The sequence below is a fragment of the Dendrobates tinctorius genome, unplaced genomic scaffold, assembly GCF_039654945.1.
Source record: "Dendrobates tinctorius isolate UK_male_01 unplaced genomic scaffold, ASM3965494v1 ptg000092l, whole genome shotgun sequence".
Lineage (NCBI taxonomy): Eukaryota > Metazoa > Chordata > Amphibia > Anura > Dendrobatidae > Dendrobates > Dendrobates tinctorius.
Genome location: NW_027361760.1, coordinates 10341316 through 10364523, shown reverse-complemented (window position 1 = coordinate 10364523; position 23208 = coordinate 10341316). Strand labels below are relative to the sequence as shown.

General features: G+C 40.5%; 1 protein-coding gene across 5 annotated transcripts in view; it reads right to left on the bottom strand.

Moving 5' to 3' along the window:
* LONP1 (lon peptidase 1, mitochondrial) overlaps nucleotides 1-23208 on the bottom strand; it is a 571467-nt gene that overhangs the window by 438149 nt on the left and 110110 nt on the right. For 4 of the 5 annotated variants that reach the window (XM_073586320.1, XM_073586321.1, XM_073586322.1 and 1 more), the window contains exon 3: nucleotides 7571-7690. The exons of the other annotated variant lie outside the window; for it this stretch is intronic. In XM_073586320.1, the coding sequence (XP_073442421.1) occupies nucleotides 7571-7690 (120 nt within the window). The remainder of the gene's footprint in view (nucleotides 1-7570; nucleotides 7691-23208) is intronic. 5 annotated transcript variants of the gene reach the window in all.

Genomic DNA, 23208 nt, shown 5'->3' with positions numbered 1-23208 from the left:
AAAATCTTATCAGAAGCCTGTATTAGCAAAACCTTCTAAAATGAGTTTTCCCCAAAAGCAAATATATGAAGAACAAAGGAGATCACATGTTTGTTATAAGCCATATGGAATGATGCAAAAGAACACCGAAAAGACACAAATTGAATTAAGAAAAATGATGAGTTTTGATCTTCTTCCTGTAACAAAGATGGCCGAATTTGACAGACAGAAACAGGTGGTGAGTGACATCATGGCCTGTAAACTGAATACTCTGCTCCAAGAATCTATCAGCTTTAAAATGGCAAGAACCTTTCAGGATATTTTTTGCAGAGAAATAAGTATGGGTGTAGGAATTGGCTAGAAAAAGTAATTATATATATTGTGTAACAGTGTTATACAATTAGTGAGTTATATGTAATTATTTTATAGAGTATAATCCTGTAGTTTTATAGTTTGTGGATATATACATAGTCATACAGTATATATAGAGTGTTTGTAGAAGTAGAAATAGTAGAACTGTATTTTTTAATGAAAATTAAAATCTACATCAGTAATAATATTTAGAATATGAATATGATATTAACCTTATTTTTTATGTTTCCTTAGAATTTTCATTTCAAAGCAGGACTTAATCGAGAAAAATTCTCTTCCAAGGATTTATGCCTTTATTTACACAGGATGCTGCAATAATTGCATGATTATATATCTAACCCTTAAAAGGAAATAACTAATTGCTTTTTAAAATGTTCTGGGTGTGTGCTTTACTGCATGGTTTGAATGACAACCACAGCAGGGGAATTTGAACCTTGTTCTAATAATCAGTATACCAGACCAGTATACTAGGTCCCTGTTCTTTAGGAAAAGAATTTTTAAGGGGGTCTCAACTTTTGCAAAGCAATGGAATTTTTTTTCCAGGCCTAAATGTCAAGTATAGCTATACATATATTTGTCATGTGTATTTGGGGAATATTCAAAGAAATATTAAGAGACTAAATTGAAATAGCTTACAATGCATTGATAATTAGGATAATTTGGGTTAAAATACGTGTATTCATCACACCTTCGTATGTGAGGTATTTGGTTTAAAGTTAATATGTGACACAGTCTGAGTGACAGTGACTGAGTGTATGAGCAGCTGCTGAGCGAGTGATGTGATACATTTGTGAGGCCTCAGGATCCTGAATGCATGAGAGAAAGGAAAAAAAAAAAACTCCAAAGCTTTTATCTTTAGGAGAAATATGCAGATCAGATAAATTATTAGAATATTAGGATATATAATGAAATATTATCTATACAACATATATTTCTATATTTCTATAGTAATTATTATTTCTTGATTTAGTTAGTGGATAAGTGCAAAGTGCAATCACACATCAAAATGGTTTATGCAAATTAATTTTTCCAAAGGATAATTTTATGATATTCAAATTAATTTTGGTGGTTACACATCTTCAGACAAATACATGGTATAAGCAGGTATAAATTCACATAATTTATACATTAATTATTTTTAATTTTGGTTTTGATAAATGAATTATTTCATAGAACAATATTTTTTGGTATTAAGGGGGAAAATATGTTTTTGATCCTGACTACATCATCACATTTGATTAATACCTCTTCTTCACACATTTTAATAAAGAACAAATAGAAATAAGGTACAATGGTATAAGTATTGGGTATAATAATAAGTATTATAAAGAGTCATTTCTTTACAGTAAGAGGAATATTATATGCAAAGTTGCATAATTTGAATATTTTGGTAACACAAGTTTATGACAATTATGAAATAATCCAGATCATGGAAATATTAAGGGTATATGTCACTGAAGACATAACTACTCTGCATCAACATAAAGGCCTTATTTTTATTTTTATTTTTATTCTTATTTTTAATTCTCAATTTTTTATTCTATTTTTATTTTTAATTCTTACATTTTTATTTTTTCTTTCATCAATAGTAAAGTAATATCTACTATAGAATTTTGCTTCATTAAATATAGCAATTATATGGTTCTTTTACTAAGGAAAATGTTTCACTTCTGAGTTATATGCAACAATTCTTTTATTCATTCATTCGCTCACTCATATATTCTTATTTTGGTTCATGGCTTTACATTCCTATATATTAGTATAATGAATATATTCCTTATTAATAAAGATGATAACACTGGTTACATAAAACACAGTGACACCTATGGGTTGAAAAAGGTAATTACACCTATGACATAAAAAAATGTTCTATCACATGAAAAATGCGGATAATAATGTATTATCGTTTATTATTTCAAATATTGAAATCCATATATGGTACAAATTCTGATAATAATTATATGGATTTTACTGATTGCTATGGTACGCTGTGATATTATGGGATAGGGAAATTACCAGATTTGGTATAGAATAGGGAATGAAGACTTCAAGCAAGATACTGAAATTATGTTAATAAAGACTTTTCACATTTCTAAACTTCATTGATTTTTATCAGTTGCAAGAAGAAGAATGCCGCGATCCAGAAGTCCCAGAAGGTAACAAAGCTGTGATTACTGAGTAATAGACTGTGTTAATTACAAATGCAGTATCCACCACTGACAGTCACGAGTGCAGTATCCACCACTGACAGTCACGAGTGCAGTATCCACCACCGACAGTCACAATTAAAGTGTCTAACCTGACAACCAGAGGACGATGATCCTATGATGCTGAGATGAACGGTGTTATCACGTTCTTATCAAGTTCCAGAGGTTTTCAATCACCTGTAAAGCTTCGATGTAAGGCTGGTGAACAATGAAGGTAATTGTCGGGAGGCTACAACCCTGACATATGTCCTGTGCATTAGGACAAGGACTGGTTATGGTGCTATGTTTAGCAAGGAAGAGTCATTTTAACCCTTGCTTTGCTGACCAAAGACGTCACACCTGTTCAAAGACCAGTGCCGATGGAGGATTCCAGAATATCCAAGGCGAGCCAATGTAAGCCCAGGTTTTTAAAGGTGACACTGCACAGATATTAAAGCTGCATTTCATCTATAGACTTTGTTTCTTATCAACATTTGAATTTATGAACTTTAATTTTTACACAACACGATTTCTACAACATCTATATGCTATAGAAAAACTGTGTTTTTAAAAGAATCAAGAAGAAGATAGAAGACATCAAAATGAAGACCAGATGACATCAGATGATGATGACTGGACCTGAGATGCAATTTAGACTTAGGGAAGTATAATTATACATATTTTATATGAATATTGTTCACGGCTTACCATAACATGAATTCACATCAATTATGTCATTGAGTACTTATAACGGTAATCTGATATTATTGTTATTGATATTAAATTATTTTGTCAAAGAAGAAGAAAAGAAGAAAAAAAGATCTTGTTATATTTTGAGGGTTCCAATTAATGTCTGTCTCCCTCAAAAGGGGGAATTGTTAAATATTAATAATTCGTTAAATATTTCTTATTACACCCAGTTCTGTAGAATGCTTTAGCTTACATGACATAGGCTATTTTTAAGCTTGGCTCATGGTAGAAATGTCAGCTCACTACATATTTAAGTTTAGCCTTGAGGTAAATGTCAAACTCCATATATACCGAGATCACGTGTTTCAAGAGACGTATATAATTCATGGCTAACTGTAGAGGGTGCTGTCTTCTTCCCTCACCATCATGAGACACAGACGCAAGATGACATAACTCAACAGCTGGTATGTTACTTTAGTACGAAGAAGCCGAACTGAGAGACAGACGCCATTTGCCATGTGAGATCCCGGAGAGAAAGAAGAATACATGCTGCTTTGCTATGAACAATGGACAATATCTCTTTCACTTATTTTTATTCACCTGTTTTTCTGTAATAACCTTTCTTTGATGGAAGAATCCAAATAAACCACTATATTTTTATCTGGTAACTAGTCCTGAGTATTTTACAGGATATGCATTATTTTACACAGACCGGTCACCATTCTGGTCGCTCTTTTCTGAACTTGCTCCAGTTTGTTGATGTCTTTTTTTTAAAATGTGGTGCCCAAAACTGGACACAGTATTCCAGATGAGGTCTGACCAAAGAGGAGTAGAGAGAAATAATGACTTCACGTGATCTAGACTGTATGCTTCTGTTAATACATCCTAGAATTGCATTTGCCTTTTTTGCTACTGCATCATACTGTTGACTCATTCAGTCTGTGATCTATTAGTATACCCAAGTCTTTTTCACATGTGCTGTTGCTTAGCCTTATTCCTCCCATTCTGTATATGCTTTTTCATTTTTATTGCCCAGATGTAGTACTTTGCATTTTTCCCTGTTAAAAACCATTGTTAGTTGCTGCCCACTGCTCCAGTTTATTTATATCTTTTTGAATCCTCTCTCTCTCTTCTCTAGTATTAGCTATCCCTCCTAGCTTTTTGTCATCAGCAAATTTAATCAGTGTACCCTCAATTCCTTCAGCTAAATCATTGATAAAGATGTTGAACAATACAGGGCCCAGGACAGAGCCCTGTGGTACCCCACTTGAGACATTCTTCCAACTGGATGTGCAGCCATTTACGACCACTCTTTGGGTCCAATCACTAAGCCAGTTATGAATCCACCTAACAGTTGCCTTGTCCATTCCATACCTAGTCATTTTTTCAATAAGGATTGTGTGAGATACTTTGTCAAATGCTTTGCTGAAGTCAAGATATACTATATCTACAGCATTTCCCTGATCCACCCAATCATAGAAGGAAATTAAGTTAGTCTGATGTGACTTATTAGTTACAAACCCATGCTGACTCTGTTTAATCACTTCATTCTTATCCAGGTACTGACATACATGTTGTTTAATAATTTGTTCAAAGATCTTTCCTGGTATAGAAGTCAGACTCACCGGCCTATAGTTGCCTGGGTCCACCTTCTCCCCCTTTTTGAAGACAGGAACAACATTTGCTCTTCTCCAGTCTCCTGGGACTTCTCCTGTTCTCCAAGAATTTTCAAAGATTATGGAGAGGGGTTCAAAAGTTCTGATCAGGGGACTGTGAAGGCCATTGTGAAACCTCCAGCTTGCACCTTTTGAGGTAATCTAGTTTGGATTTTGATGCGTGTTTAGGATCATTATCCATTTGTAGAAGTCATTCTCTTTACATTTTCAGCTTTTTTTTCACAAATGGTGTTATGTTTGCATCAAGAATTTGCTGAAATTTCATTGAATCCATTATTCCTTTACACGTGAAATGTTCCCAGTTCGACCAGTCTGCAACACAATCCCAAAGCATGATTTATCCTCTCACATGCTTAGTGGTTGGCGAGATGCTCTTTTCCTGTAATTTTGTGCCCCTTTTTTCTCCACACATACCTTTGATCATTGTGGCCAAAGAGCTCTATGTTAAACTCCTAGATCCCCAGGACTTGTTTTGATGTTCTGACACTGAAATTCATGGAGTAGACACAGCAGAGGTTTTCTTCTGATGACTTTCCCATGAAGGCCATATTTGTGAAGCTGTCAAGCGGGGGTTCTGATATGCCTCTCTAGCAATTCTACAAGCAGGTATCACTGAAATTTTGCTTGGTCTTCCAGACCTTATCTTGACTTCCACTGTTTCTGTTAAGTGCTATTTCTTAATTACATTTTGAACTGAGGAAAGGCAACTTGAAAAAAGATTTGCTATCTTTTTATAACCTTATTCTGCTTTGTGGGCCTCCAACATTTTCAGAGTGCTAGGAAGCTATTTAGAAAAACCTATGGCTGCTGTTTTTTGGCCCAAGGATAGGGCTCCTTCCCATATCCTGATATTTCCGGTACTTCAAAAACTAGTACTGGAGATAGTGTCCATGTGTTTAATACATGTGGCATAAGTGTGGCAACCATGTGCTGCATCAGTAGCACACGTACCGGCACCTGAGACTCAGTGGTACATTTTGCACTATTCCCCCCGGCACCGGGTGCTGAAGACAGATCTCATTCTCTACTGCTCGCGCTGCGATCAGCACAAGCACGGGGAAATGTTGAGTGTTTTATTCAACTGATAACAGTGAAAGCAGGCAGCGGCTGATTGGAGTATTCAGACGCTGCCTGCATTATAAAGTGAAAAAAAAAAGGTGGGGTTTCTCTGTACTTTTGATAACCAGCCAGGCAAAACTGATAGCTGCGAGCTGCAACCCTCAGCTTTCAGCATGGCTGGTTATCAAAAATAGAGAGGTCCACACGCCTTACTTTTATTTAAATTATTTAAATATAAAATACAGATGTGAGGTCCCCCCATTTTTGACAACCAGCTTTGTTAAAGCAGACAGCTGGGGGATGGTATTCTCAGACTGGTTAGGGGCCATGAAAGTCAAAAATGCTAAACCTGTGGATCGCAAATGTGGATTAAGCACACTGGAGCTCAGAAGGGAGGGGAGCATTTGGTTTTGGGAGCGCAGATTTTGCTGAATTTCTTTTGAGGGGGTGAGGAGCCATAGCGCTTTTCCATAGCCTTTGAACTACCAGTAACATGGAGGCCCCCTATATTTTCGTTAATAGATGACGGTCCTGAGTGAGGACTTGCTTCTTTTGTGGATCGTGTTGACACTTTTATTGGGAACATTTTACACATTTGGGATCAAATTTATACGACTCTCTACACTGAGCACTTACTTTGGCGTTTCCATCTTAATATCAGAGTGACGTGATTCAGATGAAACCCCCGAGAAAGCCACTTACTATAATGAGGAAGTAGAGTTACTCTGGACTCAGTCAGGCCTCTGTTCAGTGGTCTCCTTTTCACAGGTGTACAAAACTGGCAGACCGTGCTTTTATGTGTGACTAAAAAGACGGACACCACTGGATCACAGGTCAGATGGAATCCACAGTGCCTCCATCTGTCTCATTATAGGGAATCTTCTGCTGGGGGTTCCGTCTACATCATGTATTTCAGAGATTTGCACAAGAACTCTGGTGTAAGTGTCAGCATAGAGCACACGATAAATGTGAGCCAAGATTTACTGCAATCTTTGAGGCAAGTGAAAAATTGGTAATAATTTTTATGCCGTGCCTCATGCAGTTTAAGTAATTAGACTAGTTTATTCTTCGGGTCGGTGCGATTACAGCGACACCAAATTTAGGCTAGTTTCACACTAGCGTATGGCCGAGGTGCGGGGGGCTGCGGACTTCCTCTGTCCATGGAAACACAATGACGTGCACAGACCCATTCACTTGAATGGGTCTACATGTGCCATTGTCTCCGGTACGTGCCTAAAATACAAAGGAATGTGCAATCTAACTTTAGCCTTTTTAGAGATCATTTCAACTTGCTTAAATTTTAACATGAATTTTGACCAGGGGTTTTCAAACTTTTACGTGAAACTATATCATGTGCCCAGAGATCCCCTTAGTTAGTCACTGCAAATATACAGTAAAATATAATTTGCCTAAAATACAAAGGAATGTGCAATCTAACTTTAGCCTTTTTAGAGATCATTTCAACTTGCTTAAATGTTAACATGAATTTTGACCAGGGGTTTTCAAACTTTTACGTGAAACTATATCATGTGCCCAGAGATCCCCTTAGTCATTGCAAATATACAGTAAAATATAATTTGCTTTTTTAATAAAAAAAAAAATACATGCCTTCTGTGTCCCATGACAATCATACGTAGCTTGTCGTCCATGTCTTGCATTTCATGGATCTGAACAAAGGTTCCTGTGTGGTAGATTTCATCGAGGCTTCCAACGGAATCCGACTCATTGCTAAACATTACAGAAAAATGAAAAAATAAATTTGTGTACAGACGACAAAACAAGAATCCTCATCGACGCACCTGATTTTAGGCTTAAAAGGGTTGTTCTTTTCTACCTGTTTTGCAAGGGAAGGTGTGCACCTTAAGCATTACAGTTCGAGCAGGTGGCATGGTCATTATGCTGGTCCGTACTGAGCGCTCTGCCATGCCAGTAGCAAAGGAAGATTTGGAGTATCTGTAGCATGGGAAAAGCCCAGATGGACCAAAAGAAATGCAGTGGTCTAGACAGCTTCCCAGTAGCATGATAAGGTTGTAAATCATAGAACATGCAAACACATACTCCTTACCTAGGTTGAAGGCCACTCTAAGACTGTAGGGTGCTGATTAACATAGGCAAAGAGTTGTAACCCATAAAATTTTCTTAAGAATTTAGAGAATTATTAATAACAGTGAACCAATTATCTGATTCATGCTGTTCAACTTGCAGACAGCAGGATTCACCGGCCGGCCGCATGATAGCCTTTTCAAAGTTCATCCAGACAAAGTATGCCAGATTGGACTCTTTCTGTCATTGGGATATCAAAAGCAGAGTTTTATTACAATTGTAAATAAATTTTCTGTTTAAAATAAAGCATGCTTGGTTGATAACCTTATGTGAACACAAGGGTGATCAATGAATATAAATAAAAGCTTTAGCATTAAACAAAAATCAAGACATAATTGCTATTTTCCTGTAATGTAAAACCCTAAATTATTGAAATATCACATTTAAAAGGGTTGTCCAGGCTTGAGATTGCATGAAAGCGCCAAAACATAAAAAAGCTATATAAATGAGGTATCACTATAATCGCACTGACCAAAAGAATTAAACTGCCATAGAAATTTTACCACACACGGAACAGCATAAATCCCCACCTCCAAAAGTAATTCCTGAATTACTGCTTTTTTTTTTTTTCATTCTGACTCGTATATATCAGAATAGAAAGAAATCGAGAGATGTAATGTGCCCGAAAATGGTAACAATAAAAACGTCAACTCGTCATGCAAAAAAACAAGACTTCACATGACTCTGTGGGCCGAAATATGGAAAAATTATAGCTCTCAAAATGGGGTGATGCAAAAAAAAAAAAAAAAAAGCATCTTTTAGTGTGTGAAAGCTGCCAGACATAAAAACCAGATATAAATCTGGTATCGCTGTAATAGTATCAACCCGAAGAAAAAAGTCACCTAATCACTTATACTGCACAAGGAACAGCGTAAAAAATAAATAAAACCAATTCTTCACATGCTGTTTTTTAATTTGCAGTAATGCTCGGAACACATTTATGCTGCGCTCTGTGCTGAGTGCCTTTCTGTGTAAATCTCTGAAATACGTGAATCATATGGAACCCTCCCGGCAGAAGATTCCCTATAATGAGGCAAATGGAGACACTATTGATGCCATCAGACCTGTGATCCGGCGGTGTCTGTCATTTTAGGATTGCATAAAAGTGCCACTGGCCACAGTTTTATGCACTTCTAAAAAGAAGGACACCGCTGAAAAAGAGGTCAGAAGGAGTCCAGAGTAACTGCTGCCTTATTAAAGTGTATGGATCCCTCAGCCTCAGGGGTTTCCACTGAATCACGTCACTCGGAAATTTAGATGGAAACCCCGAAGTAAATGCTCAGCGTAGAGCGCCAGGTAAATGCGATCCAAAAACGTTACGTAAAAGTTTTCCCAACAAAAGCTTCAACTCAATCCACAACAAAAAAAAAACAAAAAAAAACTCACAAAGGTCTTTCATCTGTTAACGGAATTATGGGGGGCTTCCACGTTACTGGTAGCACAAAGGCTCTGGAAAAGCGAAATGGATCCTCACCCGCTAAAAGAAATTCAGCAAATTCCGCGCTCCCAAATTCAAATGCCCCCTCTCTTCTGAGCTCCAGCATACCTAAACCAAATTTTGCATCCTCATTTGGCATTTCTGAAGCGATGAAAGCGCAACTAACTTGCGCGTGTATGCCTCCAGAAACACGGGCTGGGCACAACCTACTGGTGACTGAAATGTACTGATCACTACAGCGTACTAGTCACTACAGCATACTTGTCACTACAGCGGCAGTTTGCAATTTTCACTCGGCAACACTCATTGATGCTTGTTTCTGGAAAATACTCGGAGTCAAAATCGTCACTACACCTGTAGATAAATTACTCAAGGGGTATAATTTTCAAAACAGGGTCACTTGAGAGGGAATTCTGCTTTTCTGTCATGATCCCAGTGCAGGTTTTTGAGCTGCACACCGGGGGTTAATGTCTGGAGCTCTGTGCAGGTTTTGACCTGCACACTTGGGGTTAATAATTGTGGCCTCTTTCTGGTTCTGGGAGAGCTTCATAAACCTCTGGGTAGCTTCAATCCCTGCCAGTTATACTTTTGCCTTTGGCCTAGTGTGCTGACCCCCGTGTGCCTGTTTGTTGCTATAGCTTGTTTATATGGTTCTGACCCGATTCTGTTTCCCGTTGTGAGTTTGCCTGTTTTTGTACTACGTTATTATCTGTGTATGACTCATTGCCTGTGACCTGACTACTCTCTGCTCGCCCCTATGGTACCTTGCAGCTATCTCTGTGTGTGACTCATTGGCTACGTCCTGACTATTCTCCCTGTCTATGCCCCTTGGTAACTTTGTCTCGCAGTTACTCTGCTAGGAATTTTCTTGCAGCTCCTAGCTCTGTGGAGTTTAGGCCACGCCTCTAGCAGTCACGTGCTTCAGGTCCTGCGGCTCTGAAGTACGCATCTATTCGGTTGCTGCCCGCTCCACAGTTAGCTTTGAGCACAGTTCGCTTTACTCAGGGCACGCGCACTGGCTCAGTGAGCAAGTTCAGTGCGGTGTCTCTGACATTTTCTAGCAATTAGGGGCTCTGTATATGGAGTTTGCAAACTGTTCTAGGAAAATTTGCGCTCCAGGAGGCAAATAGCACGCCGTTCCTCTTGAGTCTCTCCGTATGGCCAAGTAGTACTGTAAAGCCACAAATGTGGTATTGCCACGTTCAGTAGAAATAGTGGGACAAATTTTGGTGCCATTTTTACCAACGTCTTGTGTGAAAATGTAAAATCTGGGGCTAAAACAAAATTTGGGGGTAAAATGTAGTTATTTTGTCATCAATGCCCAATGGTATAGAACACTGACACACCCATGGTATCAATATGATCGCTGCACCCCTGGATAAATTCATTGAGAGGTGTAGTTTGTAAAATGGTTTCACTTATGGGGAGTTCTGCTGTTCTAGCGTCTCATGGGCTCTCGTAATGGGTCATGGCACCTGCAAACCATAACAGTAAAATCTGTCGCTCCTTGCCTTCTGAGATTTGCACTGTGCCTGAAAAATATTTCCCGATTACATGTAGAGTATCGGTGCACTTAGGAAAATTGGACATCAGTTTGTTGTAAAAAAAAAAAAAAAAAAAAAAAAATGTCCTATTAGCCCTTAGAAAAATTAAAAACTTGGGGCTAAAACAACACTTTAGTGGTAAAAATGTAATTTATTCTTTCTTCACCCCTCAGTGGAATAAATCTCTGAAGCACGTGGTGTCAGTATGATCACTGCGCCCCTAGAGGAATTCATTGGGGAGTGTTTGTAAAATGAGTTCACATAAAGGGGGTTTCTGTAGTTCTGGCACCTCAGGTGCTCTGCCAATGTGACATGGCACCCTCAAACCATACCAGCAAAATCTTAACTCCTATATGGCGTCTCTTCCCCCCCTTCTGAGCTTTGCACCGTGCCTCAAAAGTAGTATTCCCCCACATATGGGGTATTGGCGTACTCAGGAGAAAATTTCACAACAAATTTTTCTACTGTTAACCTTATGAAAACGCAATGTTTTGTGCTAAAAACGTTTGTGGGTAAAATATGATTTTTTTTATTTTTACGGCTCGTTATAAACTTCTGTGAAGCACCTTAGTGTTCAATGTGCTCACCAGACATCTACTGTAGATCAGTTCCCTGAGGGGTCTAGTTTTCAAAAACATCTTGAATGTGTTTTTGAGCACCTTGAGGAGTGCAGTTATTAGAATGGTGTCACTTTGGGCATCTTATATCTTATAGACCCCTCAAAGTGCCCCCTTAAAAAAAAAAAAAAAAATGGAGTTGTAAAAATGAAGAATCGCTCTTCAAATTTTAACCCTTATAACTTCCTAACAAAAAAATTGTTGGTTCCAAAATTGTGCTTATGTAAATAGACGTGTGGGAAATGTTACTGATTAACTATTTTGTGTGACATATCTCTGTGATTTAAGGGCAAGAAAATTCAAAGTTGAAAAATTGCGAAATTTTAAAAATCTTCACCAAATTTCAGTTTTTTTCCCAAATAAATAAATCATAGCAAATAAATTTTATCACTATCAGGAAATACAATATGTCATGAAAAAACAGTCCCAGAATCACTGGTATCCGTTGAAGAGTTCTAGAGTTATAACCTCATAAAGGAACAGTGGTCAGAATTGTAAAAATTGTCCTGATCATTAACTTGCAAACCATCCCTGGAGGTAAAAGGGTTAAAGACAGAAAGCTATCCGACTTGGGATCAGTCGGGAGAAAAATCAATGCCTAAAAGGCGATCTTAATGATATTTATACAGCCAGACTGCAATGATGACAGGAACCCTCCTCTATAGCTGGAGTAAAGTAGGCTTCTTGCCATCAGAGGGTGATTATTTACTGTGAGGCAATGGGATTATGGGTTCTCAACTGTAAGGGGATGTTCCCACGGGACTCTGTGTACATCCGCAGCAGCCAGATGTTACAGCATACTTGATGTGATTTTATGAAACCCCATCTCCACAATGCGTGCAGGGATGTCTCCGGCTTTCCAACGTAGATGCACATGCAGCGAGTCTTTCCAGACCGCAGCATGTCTGTTTATCTTGCAGAGACGCTCTGTCTCCACAAGATAAATATCACCGTCCAATGTATAGAACGTGGTGATTCCGCACGGTTCAATGAACATATGCGGAATCACCCGCGTTCAAAAGCCGGCAGCGCTTTACACGGAGCGGACATGCGCTGCGTCCAACACGCTGCCAAAAATATCCTGAATCCTGACCGTGGAAACAAACCCTAAGAGGCCTGGACACAGATTCTTCATTTTAGGACCTCTGACTGCTGTAAGAGTAATGAAAGTATGGGATCCTCTGTCACATGATGCTGTGCTGCTGATTCATGACAAAAACAAAGAAGGCTGTAATACCTTCCCTGGTAAACCTATCACAGACTATGGAACTAGAATCTGTCAATCGGATAATGATTAGGGAAACTAGTCTGACTGCTGTATGTGGAGTCGGAAAGGATTCTTTCCCTCCCTACACAATTAGCATCTACCTCATGGCATCTCCTACTCCCAGAACAGTACTATGTCCTTTTATAAGATGAAATCAATAGACATGTGTCTCCCTCAAACATAACTATGAAAGAATCCTGACTTTAGCACTCAAGGGCAGTAGCTGACTTGACAATTCTGTTCCAAACAAAAGAAATACCACACTAAGCCAATCTGAGCATAGCTGCTCTTTCTGTTAAGCCCAGTTGTAAAGAATGAAACAACCGAAGCTCGATCTGGGTTCAGACACACGAGGACTCTAGAACCAGCGTTGAGGCCAGAGACAAAACGTGAAGTGGTAGGTCGGCGATACAAGGTGTGAGGCATGATGCCGGTGAACCAAGGCACACACAGCCTCAACGCCAGATGCCTATGAAGCACCATGAAGCGCAGAGGCTCTATGATGCACCATGAAGCACTATGAGGGACAGCGGCACTTCAAGGTACAGACTAGGGCAATGCTTGAAAACGCTAAACAAGAGACCAATGCCTCAGCTACATTCAAGAAAGCAATCTATCTGAATTCAGGATAAACCTCCACCCTGAGTAGTACATCTCAATTTTCACACTAACCCCACCTGAAGGAGCTAATTAATGAGTCGAAGCTGGAGGGCAGTCTTCACTGAGACAATGTGCTGTATTAGTATCATGAGTCCTCTATTTTTTATGCATGGGGTAGTTAAGTTGCAGAGAAGAGTGAAGCATTGGTTTATTAAACAAAAACAATGGAAAACACCAAAGTTACTTACCAGTAGCCGCTTTTTCCAAAACCCATAACAGCACATGTGAGAGGGGGATCCGTCCAGCCAGGACACCAGCTCGGTTACAGAGCATGAGAGAACCTCCAGTTAATTCACACAGATAACCAACACCACATTTTATAAACTAAAGACACCCAAACTATACTGCACACCCAAGAGGTGAGAAGTGGGGAATATATGGGTGCTGGCATGGATTCCGGAAAATACGGCTACAGGTAAGTAACCTTGGTGTTTTCCATGCACCCATGACAGCACACCCGAGAGATTTTTTGAGAAATGAAACACCTTAGGGAGGAACCACCGCTTGCAGCACTCTTCTATGAAAAGTCAAGTCAGCAGAGGACGACAGATTCAGTCTGTAGTGCTTAAAGAAAGTAGATGGTGAGGACCAGGTAGCAGCCTTATAGATCTGATCAATTGATACTTCCACCTTTTCTACCCAGGAGGTAGCCACGGCTCTGGTGGTGTGAGCCTTGATGCCTTTACATAGTAACATGTAACACAGTTATTAAGGTTGAAGGGAGACTTTAAGTCCATCTAGTTCAACCCATATTCTATCCTAACCTGCCCTAACATGTTGATCCAGAGGAAGGCAAAAAAAACCCATGTGGCAAACAGTAAGCTTCACATTGGGGAAATAAATTCCTTCCCGACTCCACATACGGCAATCAGACTAGCTCCCTGGATCAACGCAATATTAAGGAAACTAGTGTATATACCCTGTAATATGATACTTTTCAAGAAAGGCATCCAGTCCCTTCTTAAATTTTAGTAGGGAATCACTCATTACAACATCATATGGCAGAGAGTTCCATAGTTTCACTGCTCTTACAGTAAATAATCCGCGTCTGAGTATGCTTAAACCTTCTTTCCTCCAGACGTCACAGGTCAAAGAGTAAAAATATCATTAGAAAGGTCTTTGTACTGTCCCCGCATATATTTATACATTGTAATAAGATCACCCCTAAGCCTTCGATTCTCTAAACTAAATAACCCCAAGTGTAATAACCTGTCTTGGTATTGCAGACCCCCTAGTTCCCTAATAACCTTGGTCGCTCTTCCCTGCACCTGCTCCAGTTCAGCTATGTCTTTCTTATACACCGGAGACCAGAACTGTACACTGTATTCTAAGTGTGGTCGCACTAGTGACTTATATAGAGGTAAAATTATGTTCTCCTCATGAGCATCTATACCTCTTTTAATGCATCCCATTATTTTACATGCCTTTGCAGCAGCTGCCTGACACTGGCCACTAAATGTGAGTTTGTCGTCCACCCATACACCCAGGTCTTTTTCAGTGACAGTTTTGCCCAGTGTTTTACAATTAAGCACATAATTATACATCTTGTTCGTTCTACCCAAGTGCATGACCTTACATTTATCCCCATTAAAGCTCATTTGCCATTTATCAGCCCAAGCTTCTAGTTTACATAAATCCTCCTGTAATATAAAATTGTCCTCCTCTGTGTCGATTACCCTGCAGAGTTTAGTGTCATCTGCAAATTTGAAATTCTACTCTTTATGCCCCCTACAAGGTCAATAATATGTTAAAAAGAAGCGGGTCCAAAACTGACCCCTGTGGTACCCCACTGCTAACCGTGACCCAGTCCAAGTGTGCTCCATTAATAACCACCCTTTGTTTCCTATCCCTGAGCCAGCTCTTAACCCACCTACTCATATTTTCCCCTATCCCCATTGTTCTCATTTTATATATCAACCTTTTGTGTGGCACCGTATCAAAAGCTTTTGAAAAGTCCATGTGCACCACGTCCACTGCATTCCCTTGGTCCAGTCCGGAACTTACCTCTTCATAAAAGCTTATCAGATTAGCCTGACAGGAACCTTCCTCGTAAACCCATGTTGATATTGGGTCATGAGGTTTTTCTTCTCCAGATACTCCAGTATAGTATCTCTTAGAAAACCCTCCAGGATTTTACCCACAGTTGAGGTTAAACTTACTGGCCTATAATTTCCGAGTTCAGTTTTTGTCCCCTTTTTAAATATTGGCACCACATTTGCTATACGCCAGTCCTGTGGTACAGACCCTGTTATTATGGAATCTTTAAAGATTAAAAATAATGGTCTATGACTGTGCTTAATTCCTGCAGTACTCGGGGGTGTATCCCATCCGGGCCCGGGGGATTTGTCAATTTTAGTGATTTTTAAATGCCGCCATACTTCCTGCTGGGTTAAGCAGGTGACATTTAATGGAGAATTTTTATCCCTGACCATGTTATCAGTCATGGGATTTTCTTGTGTAAATACTGTTGAAAAAAAGTCATTTAGCATATTGGCTTTTTCCTCATCCACCATTTCACCCAGACTATTTTTAAGGGGACCAACACTATCATTTTTTGGTTTCTTCCTATTTATGTAGTTAAAGAATATTTTGGGATTATTTTTACTTTCTCTGGCAATGAGTCTCTTTGTCTCAATCTTTGCTGTCTTGATTTGCTTTTTACAGAATTTATTTAATCTTCTGTATTTAGTTAATGCCTCATCACTACCTACTTGCTTTAATTCTCTAAATGCTTTATTTTTTATCTCTTATTGCACCCCTTACAACTCTATTTAGCCATAGTGGTTTCCTCCTATTTCTCGCATGTTTATTCCCATACAGTATATATTGTGCACAGGTCCTATTCAGGATGCTAATAAACGTCTCCCATTTTCTTTGTGTATTTTTATGTCTCAGGATATCGTCCCAGTTAATTGCACCAAGATCATCTCTCATCCGTTGGAAATTTGCTTTCCTGAAGTTTAGTGTCCTTGTAACCCCTCTGCTACACATCTTATTAAAGGATACATGAAAACTTATTAATTTGTGATCACTATTACCCAAGTGACCCCCAACCCTTACATTTGATATGCGGTCTGGCCTGTTGGTTAATATTAGGTCTAGCAGTGCCCCCCCTCTTGTTGGGTCCTGAACCAGTTGTGAAAGGTAATTATCTCTCATAGTTGTCAAAAACCTATTACTTTTGCTGGAACTGCAGGTTTCGGTTCCCCAATGTATTTCAGGGTAGTTGAAGTCCCCCATAATAATGACTTCTCCTTGAGTCGCTGCTTCATCTATTTGCTTTATGAGGATATTCTCTGTTGCTTCCATTATTTTTGGAGACTTATAACAAACCCCTATCAGTAATTTATTATTTTTCCCCCCACCCCTCATCTCTACCCACTGGGACTCTACATTTTCATTAGATTCATATATATTATCACGAAGGATTTTCTTTTAAGGATGATTTTATATATAAACACACGCCTCCCCCTCGTTTATTTGTACGGTCATTTCTGAACAGACTATAGCCCTGTAAATTAACCGCCCAGTCATGGCTCTCGTCCAGCCATGTCTCGGATATCCCCACCATGTCATAATTATGTTCCAACAACATCAACTCCAATTTCTCCATTTTGTTGGCGAGGCTTCTGGCATTAGTATACATGCACTTTATGTATCTCTGTACCTCTATTCTGTCTTAAATTATTAACTGTTCTAATCCCACCCCCCATTTCATTATTTGCACCCAGGTCTCTATCTGCACTGTCTTACCCTCCAATAAAAGGAATACCCTCCCCCCCATCCCTAGTTTAAACACTCCTCCAACCTTGTAGCCATTTTCTCCTCCAGCACAGCTGCACCCTCCCCATTGAGGTGCAGCCCGTCCCTAGCGTAGAACCTGTAGCCAACTGAGAAGTCGGCCCAGTTCTGCAGGAACCCAAACCCCTCCTTCCTACACCAATTCCTGAGCCACTTATAAACCTCCCTAATCTCCCGTTGCCTCTCTGGCGTGGCACGTGTTACAGGAAGTATTTCCGAAAATACCACCTTGGAGGTCCTTGCTTTAAGCTTACAGCCTAATTCCCTGAAATCATCTTTAAGGACCTTCCACCTACCTCTAACTTTTTCATTTGTGCCAATGTGCACCATGACCGCTGGATCCTCACCAGCCCCTCCCAGTAATCTGTCAACCCGATCAGCGATGTGTCGGACTCGAGCGCCAGGTAGGCAGCACACCGTTCGATGATCCCTATCTGTTCCCCTAATAATTGAGTCCCCCACTACCATAACCTGTCTGGCCTGCCCTGCTCTCCTATTTCCCCCCTTACTGGAGCAGACACTCCTCCGGCTTTCAGAGGACATGCCTTGCTGCAGCACTGCTACTGCTGCACTAACACTCCCCTCATCTGCCAACTTAGCAAACTTATTGGGGTGTGCCATATCAGGACTAGCCTCCCTGGTGCTCTTCCCTCGACCCCGCCTTCTGTCACCCAGCTAGCTGCTTCATTGTCCTGCAGCTCCAACCTAGCATCCCCCCCTCATCTATCCCATTGAGCGTCTGCTCAGTAAGCAGAAGACTCCTTTCCATATTGTCTATGGATCAAGAGGAACAAGAGCGCCACTCACAGAGTAATAAAAACTAATGGCCTCCCTGATACATCTGGAAATTGTACTCTTAGACACTCCATACCCATTTCTGCTACCTTTGTAGGCTATAAATGGGGACTGGTCCTTTCTCAACTGACTGGTCATGGACATATATTCTAACACGGACTTCCTCACGTTTAAGGTATGGCATTTATCTTCCACTGAATTTTTAGGGTTATTACAAAAGGAGGTCAAAGTAATTTCCTTGGTCCTATGAAATTTAAGAAACACCTTGGGGGAGGTATGCCGGGTCAGGTCTTAGAACAATTATGTCATTATACACCTGTGTGTAAGGGGGACACATAGATAAGGTTTGTATGGTATGTCGCTCAATCTGTTGGCTGATGTTAGGGCCACCAGCAACACCGTCTTAAGCATGAGAAATTTCCCAGACAAATCCCATAAGGGCTCAAATGGATCACTAGTGAGCTCCTATAAAATTAGGTTTAGTTTCCATGGAGGAATTTTTGGAACTACAGGGTGGGCCATTTAATGGATACACCTAAATAAAATGGAGACTGGTGGGTGACCCAGATCGGCGCACTGAATTTGCAGAATGGGTATAAGAAAAATTGGAACATGACCCTCAGTTTACAGAGAACATTATGTTCAGTGACGAGGCAAACTTTTTGGGTGGGCCAATTAATATGGATACACCTAAATAAAATGGGAATGGTGAGTTTTCTTGCGTAGGGTGTCTTGCATTGAAATCTGCTGCAATGACCTAGGTACTGCATTTACCAGACATCAACACAATTTCTATCAGCTCCTCATGTGTTAACCTCGGGGACATGTCAATGGCTGTAAACAAAGAAACTTGTAAATAACTCATGAAAGAATAAAGTTACGTTAAAACCAAGCACACCATTGTTTTTCTTGTGAAATTCTCAATAAGTTTGACGTGTCACATGACCGTCTTCCCATTGAAAAAAATGAAGTTGGATCCAAAAAGGCTGACTTCAAAATGGCCGCCATGGTTACCACCCATCTTGAAAAGTTTTCCCCCTCCCATATACTAATGCGCCACAAACAGGAAGTTGATATCACCGAACATTCCAATTTTATTTAGGTGTATCCATATAAATGGCCCACCCTGTATAACTGGTCTTGATCTACTACAGGATCTTGTAACTCGAGACACCTATTTGCTGCTAGGTTACAATTATACAAGGCACCCTGGGCTGACAACTGCACCTTGAGAGTATTAGCTGCTCACCCTAGTTGCAACTCTGACTGCGGAAACTCTAGAATGGTCTCTACCGGGGCTTCATCTCCTAAGGGCTGCCATGAAAACTCCAGGAAACTTTTCCATGTTCTACCATAGATCATTGATATAATTGGTTTCCTACTTTTCACTTGAGAGTGGCACACCGGTCTCTGGGTAGAAAGATCCGGGATCTCTAGTAGAATCCATGGGTAGGTAAACAGACATTAACCTTAGAAGGGAGAACCACGGTCTCTTCGACCAGAATGGAGCAATGAGAATTACCCTCACTTGATCCTACCTGATCTTCCTCACGACTGCTGGAATCATCGCTATTGGGGGAAATGCATAGGCAATCCTGAATTTCCAAGGAATCTGAAGGACATCCACTGCAAATGGATTCTCCCTGTTTAGCGAACAGAAGTTCCTCACTTTCTTGTTGTGTAAACTGGAAAACAAATCTATCTCCGGTCGCCCCCATGCCCACACTATCTGATGGAAAATGTGGGGATTCAGAGACGATTCTCCCTGTTTCAATTTCTTGCGACTCAGGAAGTCTGCTCGTGTTGTCTATTCCCCTTAGGCCTGTTTCACACATCAGTTTTTCTTGTCAGTCTAAATCCGCCAAAATAGCGGAAAACGGATCCGCAGCCGGAATGACAGGAACGGGTGTCACCGGAATGACGGATGTACGGGTCCGCCGATGGTTAAAATTTTAAGGAACCCTCGCAAAGAGCGTATCGGCGCGATATAGCAGAGTACCTGCATGTTGGAGCGGGGGTCCATGGCTGCGATAAGAAGGTATCGCGCGATAATGGTTGAAGTCGTGGGAGTATAGCAGTGAAGGTATTGCGCGATAATGGTTGAAATCGCGGGAGTACAGCAGTGGAGACAGAGAGAATTTTCATCCAGCAGCAAGACTTGATTCAGGGTTAAAAGGGGAAAATGCGGATCCGGACAGCAAAAAAAAAAAACGTTGCATGGTCCGTTCGGTGATCTCAGCAGACACCAACATTTTGGCGGATCCGCACAAATACGGACGCAACGGATGATCATCAGTCAAAATCCGCCGATAATGAAAGTCAATGGGGAAAAAAACGGATCCGCCAATAAAAATGACGGATCCATTTTTTTGGCAAATTGGCGGATCTTGACTGATTGTGAAAAACTTAAGTGTGAAACAGGCCTTATGTGAAGTACCGTAAGGGACAGTAGGTGTTACTCAGCTAGCTGGAGTAGGAGGTTTGCTGCCATCATAAGGGTATGGGACCTTGTTACCCCATGGTGGATGATATAAACCACAACTGCGCAATTGTCCGGCATGGCGACGCCGGAGGAAGGGGATAAAGTATCAAGGCCTATTCCACAGCCCTTTCAACTCTGACCCCTTTTTAGAGACCAGGTCCCCTGCACTGAGTAAGACCTCAGATGTGCCCCCCATCTGTTAATGCTTGCATCCGTTGTGATGTCCTCCACTGGCCTTAACCACTGGACCCCTGACAAATGCTTTCTTACTGTCCAAGACATGGAGTCTCTTATTGCCAAAGAAAGATTTAAACTTCCCTCTAAATGCACTTTTAATGACCTCAGTGCTGACAGGACCTCCCACTGTAGCTGCCTCAGGTGAAATTGGGCCCATTTCACTGCCGGTATACAAGATGTTTGGGTTCCCAGCAAGGACATTGCTTTTCTCAGTGTAATATTTGCCTGATGTATTGTGACAGTGTTAGGGCCATTATTTTGGCTACTTTGGCCTCTGATAGGAGACAGATAGGCGTCCAGAACCAATCCCAGGAAGGATTGTATCCTTTCCGGTTTTAGCCTTGATTTGAGGGTATTTGCCATCCAGCCCAGCTCCTCCACCGTCACCTCCCTCACCTGCTCTGCACAGTTATCTTCTGTCCTTTCGATTATAAGGAAGTCGTCCAGGTACGGGATGACAATGATGTTCCGAGAACGAAGGTAAGCCATCACCTCCGATGTTACCTTGGTAAATACTCTTGGAGCAATTGACAATCTAAATAGAAGGGCTGTATACTGGCAATGCCTGACAGGTCCCTGGACATACAGAGGAACCCTCAGGAATTTCTGATGGTCCCGATAGTGGGATAATAAGGCATTGATGACTGCCATGAAACAATCCTGGAATAATAGCTTTATAGCTGTGTTCACTGACTCCATCTTGAAGGAATAATTCACAATTCATCTACTTAGCTAACTCAGGTTGATGATAGTTCTTAGAGAACCATCCGGCTTATTTATAAAAAAAGAGGGGGGAATAAAATCTCCTTCCCATTTCTTCCACCGGGACGTCGCACAGAACTCGTTTTTGTAAGCATACCAAGGATCTCCATCTCCAGCTGTCCCTCTGGTGACTTCCTGCGGAGTGTTAATATAAAGGTCTGGCGAGGTGGACAAAAGCCATCTACAGACCATCTTTGATGACACTCAAGATCCAGTGGCTGGGGGAGATGTTCACCCAGGCATTGACATCATTGTGAGTGCTTTTTTGAAGATGTAGCGGGCCCTCTGAACATACATCCGGACCCCTTTCTATCCTTGAAATCCCATCTCTTCCTTTCTCCCGGAGGATGGCCCCTATTAAAATTCTTCCTCCAAAAAGACGACTTCTTAGCTTTCACCAAGAACTGAGGGAATCCCTTTTACCGTACGCAGGTAAGCGTTTGCCAACGCATGCATCCTTTTGACGGTGCACCGACCTGCTCCAAATGCACCGTGTTACATTTTTATGTGATCGGTGCATCGTCAAAACGACGCATGTGCCGGCAAACGCATACCTGTGCACGGCCTGCGTACCCAATGCTAAAGATAGGGTACGCAGGTCGCATGCAGCGTCATGCGCCCATAGGTGATGACCAGAGGAGGTGTGGCCATGGGCGGAGCTTCACAGCGGCAGTGCGCATCCCTCCGCAGCTCCAGGAAACGCTAGTGTGAAACTAGCCTTACTTGTCTAGCTTGACGCCATCCTAAGATTACCGATCATAATAGTGGATTATCTCTAACCTCCACTGGAATTTCAGCATTTCGTAGGTGAAGCAATACTGGGAGGCGATTAACCCCTTAGCGACAGAGCCAGTTTGCAGCTTAATGACCAGGCCAATTTCTACAATTCTGACCACTGTCCCTTTATGAGGTTATAACTCTGGAACGCTTTAATGGATCCCGCTGATTCTAAGACTGTTTTTTCGTGACATATTGTACTTCATGTTAGTGGTAAAATTTCTTCGATAAGTCTTGTTTATTTATGAAAAAAATGGAAATATGGCGAAAATTTTGAAAATTTAGCAATTTTAAAACTTTCAATTTTTATGCCCTCAAATCAGAGAGATGTGTCACACAAATTTCTTAATAAATAACATTTCCCACATGTCTACTTTACATCAGCACAATTTTGGAAGCAAAATTTTTTTTTGTTAAGAAGTTATAAGGGTTAAAAGTTGACCAGCGATTTCTCATTTTTACAACAAAATTTACAAAAAACATTTTTTTTAGGGACCACATCATATTTGAAGTCATTTTGAGGGGTGTACATGACAGAAAATACCCAAAAGTGGCACCATTCTAAACACTAGACCCCTCAAGGTGCTCAAAACCACATTCAAGAAGTTTATTAACCCTTTAAGTGCTTCACAGGAACTAAAGCAATGTGAAAGGAAAAAATTAACATTTAACTTTTTTTTGCAAAAAATTTACTTCAGAACCAATTTTTTTTTATTTTCACAAGTGTTAAAAGAGAAAATCAACCACAAATTTGTTGTACAAT